We start from the raw sequence: 13765 nt of genomic DNA, 5'->3' as shown, positions 1-13765 counted from the left end.
GTTTTGAAATTACATGAATGTTTGTGCCACTGCTTAGTAACTGTTTAATAAATACAGTTTTGGTCAATTGACTTAGTTGTGATTTCCCTCTCTGCATGAAAGTTTAAAATGAGCATATATTAATGCAGTATGAACAAGAATGTTTTAATGTAGACACATAGAATCATCATACTGGTGTGATTACATGCATCAAGTGTTCATTCAAGGCTAAGGCAAAATATCGAGTTATATATAGAGTATCGTGACATGGCCTAAAAATATTGAGATATTAAAAAAAGGCCATATCGCCCAGCCCTAGTTGTGATGATAAAAAGGTAATAATTCTGAATATATATACGCCATATGAATGTGTACAACATAAAGAAGAATACCTCAGTAGATTGGCATTTATATTGTCTTTTGTACATGACAACCCTTCTACCTGCATTGATCTTGTTGGTGACATGTATGCTGACATAACTGATGTCAACTCTTTATTTGGTAACCACTTAATTCAGTTTTGTTCAGATAGTGGATTGATTTTATCTAGTAAGGTACTGTTGCCAAATGATGGTTATTCTTACATCAGCGAGGCTTGGCTCCGACATCCTGGCTGGACCACTGCATTTGTACAGGGGCTGCACATGATTCGATTGAGATGATGACAATTGATTATATGATCTGGCTACTACAGACCATATTCCTTTTCGCATGGTGTTAAACACGGGTGATTTACCTGTGTTGCTGCCTGTAGATAATAGCATTGAGGAGGGGAAAATAGTCTAAATTAGGGATGTCCCGATCCAGGTTTTTGCACGTCCGATCCGATACCGATATTGTTTTTGCACTTCCGATCCGATACCGATACTGACCAATACCGATACTGACCGATACTGGCCTATCCGAGCATGTATTAAAGTTTAAAGTTATTTAGCCTACTTAGTTGTCAGAATCATGTTGAAAAGGGTTTTAGTACTCTTGATAACAACTAGCCAGCTGAATTAGGGGAGTTTGAATAATACACAATGGTTGGTAACAAGAAACTGACCTGTTTATTCAAGGATAAACACAAAATAGACAAAATTATACATGACAAACAGAAATGGCATCATTGAAACTAAGGCTGGGCGATATGGCCTTTTTTTAATATTGCGATATTTTAAGGCCATATTGCGATACACGATACATATCTCGATATTTTGCCTTAGCCTTGAATGAACACTTGATGCATATAATCACAGCAGTATGATGATTCTATGTGTTTTGATATGATTGATTGAGACTGTTATTAGTAGGTTGCACAGTGAAGTACATATTCCGTACAATTGACCACTAAATGGTAACACCCGAATAAGTTTTTCAACTTGTTTAAGTCGGGGTCCACTTAAATTGATTCATGATACAGATATATACTATCAGATATATACTATCATATAATACAGTCATCACACAAGATAATCACATTGAATTATTTACATTATTTATAATCCAGGGTGTGGAGAGGGGCGCCGGATGTAAGTGTCAAAAAGACAGCCAAAAGAGTTTGATATGAGAATAAATCTAAAGTTAAAATATAGGGTAGAAATGCACTCATTTGCAGGAAATGTAGTCTTGATTTTAAAATTTTTCTTTCAAGGCTTGCATGTCTACATTAAAACATTCTTCTTCATACTGCATTAATATATGCTACTTTTAAACTTTCATGCAGAGAAGGAAATCACAACTAAAACAATCACTATTTTTTTCATACGGTGTTGATCTGGAAATGTTTGCCTCGGCATTTTGATGGTGTGGCGTGTGGCACCGAATGGAGATAAGCGTCTCGACAGACGTTACAATATTTGAACAATGATGACGATAACAGTTTTCTCTGTCGAAAATTGTTATGCACTTATTTTTTTTATTTGATTTTGTGCGTGGCATATAATTGCTATGCGCAGAGGACGATTGATCAGTGCGTAATTGCACAGGCGCACCTTAGAGGGAACGTTGGTCACACGGCTGCGCTAGCATCACAGCTAACGTTAGCCATGCCATGCTGCTACCTCTCTGCTCGGGGAGGACGATACGTATGTGACGTATGACGTGACAGTATGTGACGTATGACGTGACGGTATGTGACGTATGACGTGACAGTACGTGACGTATGACGTGACAGTATGTGACGTATGACATGACAGTATGTGACGTGTGTAAGAAGGTGCGCTTGCTGTCTGTGAGAGGGAGACACAGAAAAGAGCGAGAAGAGCCTGTCGTGTAATGCCAGCAGCTAAAAGCAACTGTGTGAGAATCCACAGACCTGTAGATGTATTGAAGGTGTGCCGGAAAATGCGGAACGGAAATTAGGGAGCAGCAGAAAAGTGGAATGTATTATTTAAATCTGTGCGTTAGAAAACACGGACCGGAGTTTTTTTTTAAACTGGATCTGGATCGGCATTTTCACATGCCTTGCCGATACGCATATTTTGGCAAATATCGGCGGCCATCCATCCATCCATCTTCTTCCGCTTATCCGAGGTCGGGTCGCGGGGGCAGCAGCCTAAGCAGGGAAGCCCAGACTTCCCTCTCCCCAGCCACTTCGTCCAGCTCCTCCCGGGGAATCCCGAGGCGTTCCCAGGCCAGCCGGGACACATAGTCTTCCCAACGTGTCCTGGGTCTTCCTCGTGGCCTCCTACCGGTCGGACATGCCCTAAACACCTCCTTAGGGAGGCGCTCGGGTGGCATCCTGACCAGATGCCCGAGCCACCTCATCTGGCTCCTCTCGATGTGGAGGAGCAGCGGCTTTACTTTGAGCTCCCCCCGGATGGCAGAGCTTCTCACCCTATCTCTAAGGGAGAGCCCCGCCACCCGGCGGAGGAAACTCATTTCGGCCGCTTGTACCCGTGATCTTGTCCTTTCGGTCATAACCCAAAGCTCATGACCATAGGTGAGGATGGGAACGTAGATCGACCGGTAAATTGAGAGCTTTGCCTTCCGGCTCAGCTCCTTCTTCACCACAACGGATCGATACAGCGTCCGCATTACTGAAGACGCCGCACCGATCCGCCTGTCGATCTCACGATCCACTCTTCCCTCACTCGTGAACAAGACTCCAAGGTACTTGAACTCCTCCACTTGGGGCAAGATCTCCTCCCCAACCCGGAGATGGCACTCCACCCTTTTCCGGGCGAGAACCATAGACTCGGACTTGGAGGTGCTGATTCTCATCCCAGTCGCTTCACACTCAGCTGCGAACCGATCCAGTGAGAGCTGAAGATCCTGGCCAGATGAAGCCATCAGGACCAAATCATCTGCAAAAAGCAGAGACCTAATCCTGCAGCCACCAAACCGGATCCCCTCAACGCCTTGACTGCGCCTAGAAATTCTGTCCATAAAAGTTATGAACAGAATCGGTGACAAAGGGCAGCCTTGGCGGAGTCCAACCCTCACCGGAAACGTGTCCGACTTACTGCCGGCAATGCGAACCAAGCTCTGACACTGATCATACAGGGAGCGGACCGCCACAATCAGACAGTCCGAAACCCCATACTCTTTGAGCACTCCCCACAGGACTTCCCGAGGGACACGGTCGAATGCCTTCTCCAAGTCCACAAAGCACATGTAGACTAGTTGGGCAAACTCCCATGCACCCTCAAGGACCCTGCCGAGAGTATAGAGCTGGTCCACAGTTCCACGACCAGGACGAAAACCACACTGTTCCTCCTGAATCCGAGGTTTGACTATCCAGCGTAGCCTCCTCTCCAGTACACCTGAATAGACCTTACCGGGAAGGCTGAGGAGTGTGATCCCACGATAGTTAGAACACACCCTCCGGTTCCCCTTTTTAAAGAGAGGAACCACCACCCCGGTCTGCCAATCCAGAGGTACTGCCCCCGATGTCCACGCGATGCTGCAGAGTCTTGTCAACCAAGACAGCCCTACAGCATCCAGAGCCTTAAGGAACTCCGGGCGGATCTCATCCACCCCCGGGGCCTTGCCACCGAGGAGCTTTTTAACTACCTCAGCAACCTCAGCCCCAGAAATAGGAGAGCCCACCACAGATTCCCCAGGCACTGCTTCCTCATAGGAAGACGTGTTGGTGGGATTGAGGAGGTCTTCGAAGTATTCCCTCCACCGATCCACAACTTCCGCAGTCGAGGTCAGCAGAACACCATCCGCACCATACACGGTGTTGGTAGTGCACTGCTTCCCCTTCCTGAGGCGGCGGATGGTGGTCCAGAATCGCTTCGAAGCCGTCCGGAAGTCGTTTTCCATGGCTTCCCCGAACTCCTCCCATGTCCGAGTTTTTGCCTCCGCGACCGCTGAAGCCGCACACCGCTTGGCCTGTCGGTACCTGTCCGCTGCCTCAGGAGTCCCATGAGCCAAAAGAACCCGATAGGACTCCTTCTTCAGCTTGACGGCATCCCTCACCGCCGGTGTCCACCAACGGGTTCTAGGATTACCGCCACGACAGGCACCAACTACCTTGCGGCCACAGCTCCAATCAGCCGCCTCGACAATAGAGGTGCGGAATATGGTCCACTCGGACTCAATGTCCAGCACCTCCCTCGTGACATGTTCAAAGTTCTTCCGGAGGTGGGAATTGAAACTCTCTCTGACAGGAGACTCTGCTAGACGTTCCCAGCAAACCCTCACAATGCGTTTGGGCCTGCCAGGTCTGTCCGGCATCCTCCCCCACCATCGCAGCCAACTCACCACCAGGTGGTGATCGGTAGAAAGCTCCGCCCCTCTCTTCACCCGAGTGTCCAAAACATGAGGCCGCAAATCCGATGACACAACTACAAAGTCGATCATAGAACTGCGGCCTAGGGTGTCCTGGTGCCAAGTGCAAATATGGACACCCTTATGCTTGAACATGGTGTTCGTTATGGACAATCCGTGACGGGCACAAAAGTCCAATAACAAAACACCACTTGGGTTCAGATCCGGGCGGCCATTCTTCCCAATCACGCCTCTCCAGGTTTCACTGTCGTTGCCAATATGAGCGTTGAAGTCCCCCAGTAGAACGAGGGAATCACCCGGGGGAGCACTCTCAAGTACTCCCTCGAGTAAATCCAAAAAGGGTGGGTACTCTGAGCTGCTGTTTGGCGCGTAAGCGCAAACAACAGTCAGGACCCGTCCCCCCACCCGAAGGCGGAGGGAAGCTACCCTCTCGTCCACCGGGTTGAACTCCAACATGCAGGCTCTGAGCCGGGGGGCAACAAGAATTGCCACCCCAGCCCGTCGCCTCTCACTGCTGGCAACGCCAGAGTGGAAGAGAGTCCAGCCCCTCTCGAGAGAACTGGTTCCAGAGCCCTTGCTGTGCGTCGAGGTGAGTCCGACTATATCCAACCGGAACTTCTCTACCTCGCGCACTAGCTCAGGCTCCTTCCCCCCCAGCGAGGTGACGTTCCACGTCCCAAGAGCTAGCTTCTGTAGCCGAGGATCGGACCGCCAAGTGCCCTGCCTTCGGCTACCGCCCAGCTCACATTGCACCCGACCTCTATGGCCCCTGCTATGGGTGGTGAGCCCATTGGAGGGGGGACCCACGTTGCCTCTTCGGGCTGTGCCCGGCCGGGCCCCATGGGGACAGGCCCGGCCACCAGGCGCTCGCCATCGTGCCCCAACTCCGGGCCTGGCTCCGGAGGAGGGCCCCGGTGACCCGCGTCCGGGCGAGGGAAATCTGAGTCTCGGTTCTTGCATTTCCATAGAAGTCTTCGAGCTGCTCTTTGTCTGATCCCTCACCTAGGACCTGTTTGTCTTGGGAGACCCTACCAGGGGGCATGGAAGCCCCCGGACAACATAGCTCCTAGGATCATTGGGACACGCAAACTCCTCCACCACGTTAAGGTGGCAGCTCAGAGAGGAGAATATCGGCCGATCCGATCCAAATATCGGATCGGTACATCCCTAGTCTAAATTGTCTCAGAAAGATATAAATAAATATGCCAATGATTCTGATGCTTTGCTGGGCAGTGTTAAAGTCCCAAAAGATGCCTTATCGTGTCGGGATGTGAACTGTAAGAATGCACAACACTGTAAGGAATTAGGCTCCCTGTATGAAGCCATTGTTGAGGCTCTCAGTACCTCGAGCAGGCCACTGTATAAATGTAGGACAAAAGTGTGCAATATTAAGCCAGGTTGGAAGGATCATGTAGATGAGCTCCATGCAGAGGCCCAAATTGCTTTTAAAAAATTGGCTGAGGCAGGCAAAAGCAGACATGGCCCCTTGTTTGAGAACAAAAAATGCACCAATGCTAGATTTAAACATGCACTTCGCTATATTAAAATAAATGAAAATACTATGCGGTCAGATTTGCTGGCAAGAAAGCTGCAAAAGAATAATTGCAAAGACATTTGGAAAGAAATAAGAACTATCAATAATTGCAAAACATCTCTACCATTGAATATTGATGGTGTGACTGGGTTTGAGAAAATAGTACAGTTGTGGCAGAAACAATGTAGTGGACTGTTAAACTCCATAATAATCTATTTGCAGTGGATAAAGTGGAGTTTAATGATGATGTAACTGTCATTTCGACTGAAATACATTCAGCTATAATGACGTTGAGAGATAATAAGGCCTGTGGTCTGGATAACATTGCAGCTGAACATATTAAACATGCTAATAAGAAAGTGTACCCTCTGTTGGCTATGTGCTATGCAGGTTTTCTTGTCCATGGAGTGTTACCTGATGCTATGCTAACTGTTGTGCTAGTCAAATCAAATCAAATCAACTTTATTTATAAAGCACATTTAAAATTTACCACAGGGGTAGCCAAAGTGCTGTACAATGAACAGGTTAAAAGATAAAACGAGTACCGAGCAAACACAACACAACACAAACAGAACACGATAAAAAATAAATAATTAAAATAGAATTAATAAAAACATAAAAACATAAAAACAGGATCACAGCAGGTGTATTATGGGGCGCCATTGCAGGATGGATATCACTCAGTGTTAAAAGCCATGGAATAAAAGTATGTTTTTAAGAGAGATTTAAAAACAGGAAGAGAGGAGGCTTGTCTAACACTCAGGGGTAGGTCGTTCCAGAGCTTGGGAGCAGCAACGGCGAAAGCTCTGTCACCTCTAAGCTTCAGCCTTGTGTCAGGGACCGTCAACAGCAGCTGATCGGCTGATATTAAGGATCGGGTGGGGCAGTAAGGCTGAAGGAGGTCGGAGAGATAGGTTGGCGCGAGGTTGTTTAGACATTTAAAAACAAATAAAAGGAGTTTAAAATTGATTCGGTAACGCACAGGGAGCCAGTGAAGGGACGCTAAAATAGGGGTGATGTGCTCACGTCTGCGGGTCTGTGTTAGCAGACGAGCAGCAGAGTTCTGCACGAGCTGCAGGCGGGCGAGGGAGGCCTGGCTAATGCCTACATACAGGGCATTACAATAATCAAGACGAGTCGAGATAAAGGCGTGGATTAATTTCTCAAGATCATGTCTTGATAGAAGCGGTTTCACTTTCGCTATTTGGCGTAATTGATAAAAGCTTTTTTGAACGACGCTGCTGATTTGTTTTTCGAATTTAAAATCTGAGTCAAACTTTACCCCCAGGTTTGTGACAGAGTCGCTGAGATACGGGGTCAGAGTGCCGAGGTCAACGTTGGGGGAGGGAGAGCGACTTGGACCGAACAACATAACTTCTGTTTTATCTTCATTTAGGCTCAGGAAGTTAGCTGAAAGCTAACAGTAGCTAAACAGCTCAGATAATTACAGGCCAATAGCCCTGGCAAGTGTCCGAGTCAGTTCTACGGAGTAGACTGGAGGAGTACCGTATTTTTCGGACTATAAGTCGCAGTTTTTTTCATAGTTTGGCCGGGGGTGCGACTTATACTCAGGAGCGACTTATGTGTGAAATTATTAACACATTACCGTAAAATATATATAAAAAAAAAATATGGGCTTCACGGTGGCAGAGGGGTTAGTGCATCTGCCTCACAATACGAAGGTCCTGAGTAGTCTTGGGTTCAATCCCGGGCTCGGGATCTTTCTGTGTGGAGTTTGCATGTTCTCCCCGTGACTGCGTGGGTTCCCTCCGGGTACTCCGGCTTCCTCCCACTTCCAAAGACATGCACCTGGGGATAAGTTGATTGGCAACACTAAATTGGCCCTAGTGTGTGGATGTGAGTGTGAATGTTGTCTGTCTATCTGTGTTGGCCCTGCGATGAGATGGCGACTTGTCCAGGGTGTACCCCGCCTTCCGCCCGATTGTAGCTGAGATAGGCTCCAGCGCCCCCGCGACCCCAAAGGGAATAAGCGGTAGAAAATGGATGGATGGATGGAATACCGTAAAATATCAAATAATATTATTTAGCTCATTTACGTAAGAAACTAGACGTATAAGATTTCATCGGATTTAGCGATTAGGAGTGACAGATTGTTTGGTAAACGTATAGCATGTTCTATATGTTATAGTTATTTGAATGATTCTTACAATAATATGTTACGTTAACATACCAGGCACATTCTCAGTTGGTTATTTATGCGTCATATAACGTACACTTATTCAGCCCGTTGTTCACTATTCTTTATTTATTTTAAATTGCCTTTCAAATGTCTATTCTTGGTGTTGGGTTTTATCAAATACATTTCCCCAAAAAATGCGACTTATACTCCAGTGTGACTTATATATGTTTTTTCCTTCTTTATTATGCATTTTCGGCCGGTGCGACTTATACTCCGAAAAATACGGTACATTTTAACCACTGACAATCAATTTGGTTTTAAACGTAAGCATGGCACTGACTTATGTATTTTTGTACTAAAGGAGATTTTAGATAAATATAAGACAGAACTCCACAATGTTTATATGCTTTATTGATGCTTCTAAAGGATTCGATAGAGTTTATCATGAAAAGTTGTTATTTTAAATTGTCTAAAAGTGGTGTCCTGATTTTTTAATCAGAATCTTGGTGTATTGGTATTCTTATCAGACAATGAGAGTGTGATGGCGGAATATGTTATCAGATTCATTCCATGTGAGCTATGGTGTGCGCCAAGGTGGGATTTTGTCACTGTTCCTTTTTAATGTGTACATGAATGATTTGTCTCTGATGTTAAATGCATCTGGTACTGGTTGTAGGATTGGTGACTTAGTCATCAGTCACCTTATGTATGCAGATGATTTGGTCATTTTTAGCCTGTGTATAATTCAACAGCTTCTGATATGCACACAATATGGTAGTGATTTTAACATCATATACAATGCTAAGAAGAGCCACATCATGATAATTAGAAGTAGAGAAGACAGACAGTCAGTCTTTCCTGACTTCTCTCTATGTGGTTCTGCACTCAGTGTGTGCAGTGAAATTAAATATCTGGGACATATTACCAATGACCTGTCTGATGACAAATATATTTATAGACAGCGATGGAAGTTATATGCTCAAGCAAACATGCTGTGTCGAAAGTTCAGTATGTGCTCAGTTTCTGTTAAGATCACACTTTTTAAAGCATATTGCACACCACTGTATACTGCCCATCCGTGGTGCCAGTGTTAAGAAGCTCATAGTGGCTTACAATGACAGCATGAGACTGCTTCTAAGAGCTTCAAGGCGCTGCAGTGCAAGCCAAATGTTTGTCAGTATTGGGGTCCTCACCTGCTCTGCCATTTTACATCATCTCATGTACAGGTTCATGTGTAGGGCAGCTGAGTCAGACAACAATGGGCCCCATTCAGTAATAAGTTCCTAACTTTTCCTCTTATCTTTCTTCCTAAGTGATTTCCTAAGAGGAGTCCATTCAAATTCATGACGTGGTCTTAAATGACCAAATTGTTCCCACCTGCTTTTCTAAAGTTGCTGAATGCCAAATGGTCAGCGCGTGCGTGTCTATCATAATTTGCATAAAAACACGCCCTTATTTCCCTAAGATGCATATGTAAACGCCCTTAATTCCGTAATTTGCGTAGGTAAACGCCCTTAATTCCGCACAATTCCGGGGGGAAAGCCGACCATCAAACACACGGAGAAAATACAAACAGATTACAGAAGAGAAATTCGTATTATCCCGCGGGGGAAATACATAATGTCAAAACGCAAGTTTAAGAAAGGGGGGACTGCAGCGTTCAAATAAATATTTGTCACTTTGGGCAAATAGGTCTACATGGCCATCAAATATGCGCTCCCTCCCCGGCGCACGATATGCGTCATCATTCAGTAGCAGCAAAAGCATTGCCATTGTGTGTGTGTACACGGTATTTTGAAATGTCTATATATTGCTCATTTTGCTATATGTCTGTTTGTCTTATCTCTATCAATCTATCTATATATTATATATATATACATATATATATACATACCGTATTTTCCGCACTATAAGGCGCACCTAAAAACCACAAATTTTCTCAAAAGCTAACAGTGCGCCTTATAACCCGGTGCGCTTTATTACGATTAATTTTCATAAAGTTTCGATCTCGCAACTTCGGTAAACAGCCGCCATCTTTTTTCCCGGTAGAACAGGAAGCGCTTCTTCTTCTACGCAAGCAACCGCCAAGGAAAGCACCCGCCCCCATAGAACAGGAAGCGCTTCACCCGCCCCCATAGAACAGGAAGCGCTTCACCCGCCCCCGGAAGAAGAAGAAAAAACGCGCGGATATCACCGTACGTTTCATTTCCTGTTTACATCTGTAAAGACCACAAAATGGCTCCTAATAAGCGATCCGGTTCATAAAAAGACGCAATCTCTCCATCCGCACACGGATTACTACCGTATTTCACAGCAACTGATATTCCTGTGAACCGCACTGTGGAACGGGAGCACGTACGGTGAATATTCGCACCACAGGGAATGAAGTCATCCTTCACTGTGGTTCTAGCTTGCCATGCTAACTTCCACTCATGGTGATATTCAAAAGGAAGACCTTGCCAAAAGAGACCTTTCCAGCCGGCGTCATCATAAAAGCTAACTCGAAGGGATGGATGGATGAAGAAAAGATGAGCGAGTGGTTAAGGGAAGTTTACGCGAAGAGGCCGGGTGGCTTTTTTCACACAGCTCCGAAGGCGAACACACCTTCACTAAGACGGGCAGACAGCCTCGGACGACATACGCCAACATTTGCCAGTGGATCGTAAATGCTTGGGCAGATATTTCGGTCACAACTGTGGTCCGAGCTTTCCGGAAGGCAGGATTCACAGAACAACAGCGACACTGACTCCCGATGACTTCTACGAGACGGAACCGGCCATTTTGGATACCACGCTTGCGCAACTTTTCAATTCGGACACCGAAGACGAAGAATTCGAAGGATTTACGAATGAAGAATAACTTCAGAAGGTGAGCGCTATGTTTATTTTGTGTGTTGTGACATTAACGTTCGAGCAACATTATGTTACTATTGCTCTACACCATTTTGAATTTTACTATGTTTGTGATTGCACATTTGCGTACATTTTGGGACAGAGTTGTTAGAACGCTGGTTTTCAATATATTATTAAAGTTTGACTGAACTATCTGACTGTTTTTTTGACATTCACTTTAGCGCAGCGTTTTTTTGACATTCACTTTAGCGCAGCGTAGGCGCGGCTTTTAGTCCGGGGCGGCTTATTGGTGGACAAAATTATGAAATATGTAATTCATAGAAGGTGCGGCTAATAATCCGGTGCGCCTTATAGTGCGGAAAATACGGTACATACACACACACACACACATACATACATACATACATACATATACATACATATATATATATATATATATATATATATATATGTAGCTATCTATATATCTATCCATCTATCTATCTATGATATTAATTTAACATCAGACAATAGAAGTAAGGGAACTTGTCACACTTAAGAACAAATAGGCCACACTAAGAGTGCTCTGGAGCACTCGTAGATTTTGTTCTTACCTACGAACAAATCTCAGCTAAGAAAACATTGGTGAATACAAAAAATCTCCTTAAAAACTTCGTAAGTGGGTCTAAGAACAAAATTTGTTCTTAGACGGTTGCTGAATGGGGCCCAATGTCATTAATGGTCTGACAAACCCGACTCGTAGTTCTGTCAGCTTTTTATCCAGTCTGTGGAACCATTGGTGAGTAAGCCTGTATGCTAGACATACATAGTGTGGGTGTGGGCCCAGCCTACAGGGTGTTGTGATGCGTCTAGTGCAGTAGTTAGAGGGAAGGTTGCATGTCTACTTCCCACATGCTTGCTAACCTCTCGCTTACAGACACTGCCACTGGCTAGCCCTTGTGGTGAACGGAGAAGCAGCATTGTGCGTCAGTCTTCTCCTGCCAGTACACAGCCTCTCCTTCACCAAGACTCCTGTCAGGCCTCCACGTGGCCACACACGGGAACTAGGGCCCCGCGGCCCAAGGCAAACGTGACGGGATCTCGGAGCTGCAGTGGTCCCCAGAGGCGTGATGCGCAGGCCCACTTTGTGGACACGCCCTGGCATCACCCAACCACTGCCCCGCTGCCTTGTGGGTTAGTCTGGGAAGACAAAAGGCTAGGGGAGCACACCCTGAGAGAAAAGCAAGTGCTGGTAGGCGCACCATAGGCGGTCCTCCGACAGACCGGAGCTCCGGCAGCCTCCTGCAGCTGTGAGGAGGTGCCGGTCGTCCTGGGTTTCCCTTGCCACCGGATACAGCTCCCCACAGCGAAGAAGTGACGTTGGAGTCTGCGCCTCTCCCTCGTAGAAAAAGACCTCAACGGCAGAGTGGGCGGATGATGGTTGCATAGAAGCTCCACAACGGTCACAAAGGCGGAAGAAGGCTGCAGCAAAGATGGGCCCCCAATTGTCTTGGTCTCCATGCCATTGGACCCTGGCCTTCTCTTTGCCAAAGACTGGCTGTCTGTGCACCAGTCTCCCCACTTTAAAAGATTCCACGCACAGGCGTTCTCCTGAAGGCAATCCCACCAACAGGAGGACAATCATATTTGTTTTGAGTGATTGCGACGATGCTAGACATGGAATATTGTGGAGTGTTTTTTATTTATAAACAAGTATTTTTTTTTTCTGCTTGTATTTCTTTTATTTGGGTTTTATTGTTATATGGTTTATTTTTCTGTGATATGGATCCCCCTGGGTCTGAAATAAAATGACTACTACTATTATACATTGCTTAACTTCTTTACACACTTATAGAGTCGGAGGTGTTGCAATAGATGTACTGTACAAATCTATTTGATGTCCTCTAATCGAAACAAGATGGGTCAAATATGGTCTTACCTGCTCCGCGGTGTCCGGGCTGACCCTCACGTATCCCCGTAGCCCAACACTTTGCTTCGCGACGCGGGCTGAACCCTCCCGTGTGATCACATGTCCGAACCAGAACAGGACAGGGAGGCTTATGCTGAGCAAGCAAAGCCATCGAAGCGTCTGTGTGCGTGGATACATCCCCGAGTGAAGTTACGGATTGGAACATGCGCTCGGTGCGTTCAAAGATAGGACTCACCATCGAGTTCATGACGTCAGCGTATCAGGGACAAGCCCTGGCAGGACTCGTTTTTCCAGTCTCCAAAGCATCTTCTGAAAGTCATGGCAACGCCTTTTCTCGGTTCCGTTATGTTTGTCCAATAATTTAACCAGGCATTTCCGCCCAGTCCATGTCCCAAAGACTACAAGCGCCAATGTCAAGTATGTCTTGCGCCTTCACGACATAGCTGACCCGGTCACGCACTCGGGACTTTTCCCTAATACCAGAACCGAACATCCGGTCCAGTCGTTTACGATAACAAAGGCATAGTTTGATTTAATCTAATATAATCTGTTGTAAGCAAACAATTCAGACCACACTTTGTACACATACTAACTAAACACATTTAACAATGTCATTCCAGTGTTTGACA

The 13765-nt window shown here is 45.9% G+C and overlaps 1 protein-coding gene across 2 annotated transcripts in view; it reads right to left on the bottom strand.

The window, feature by feature from the left end:
• The window catches only part of st6galnac4 (ST6 (alpha-N-acetyl-neuraminyl-2,3-beta-galactosyl-1,3)-N-acetylgalactosaminide alpha-2,6-sialyltransferase 4), a 38010-nt gene extending 24351 nt beyond the window's left edge, over positions 1-13659 (bottom strand). The window contains exons 1-2 of one of the 2 annotated variants that reach the window (XM_061931862.2): positions 13372-13659; positions 13146-13295 (exon numbers count right to left, since the gene is read on the bottom strand). In XM_061931862.2, the coding sequence (XP_061787846.1) occupies positions 13146-13295; positions 13372-13383 (162 nt within the window). In that variant the 5' untranslated portion in view covers positions 13384-13659. Of the gene's footprint in view, positions 1-13145; positions 13314-13371 lie in introns of those variants that run through there. The other variant, XM_061931861.1, reaches the window with a different exon arrangement.
• Between the last annotated feature and the right edge of the window lie 106 nt (positions 13660-13765).

The sequence above is a fragment of the Nerophis lumbriciformis genome, linkage group LG39 (genome assembly GCF_033978685.3).
Source record: "Nerophis lumbriciformis linkage group LG39, RoL_Nlum_v2.1, whole genome shotgun sequence".
Lineage (NCBI taxonomy): Eukaryota > Metazoa > Chordata > Actinopteri > Syngnathiformes > Syngnathidae > Nerophis > Nerophis lumbriciformis.
Note: the sequence above shows the minus strand (reverse complement) of the source record. Positions and strands in the feature narration are given on the sequence as shown.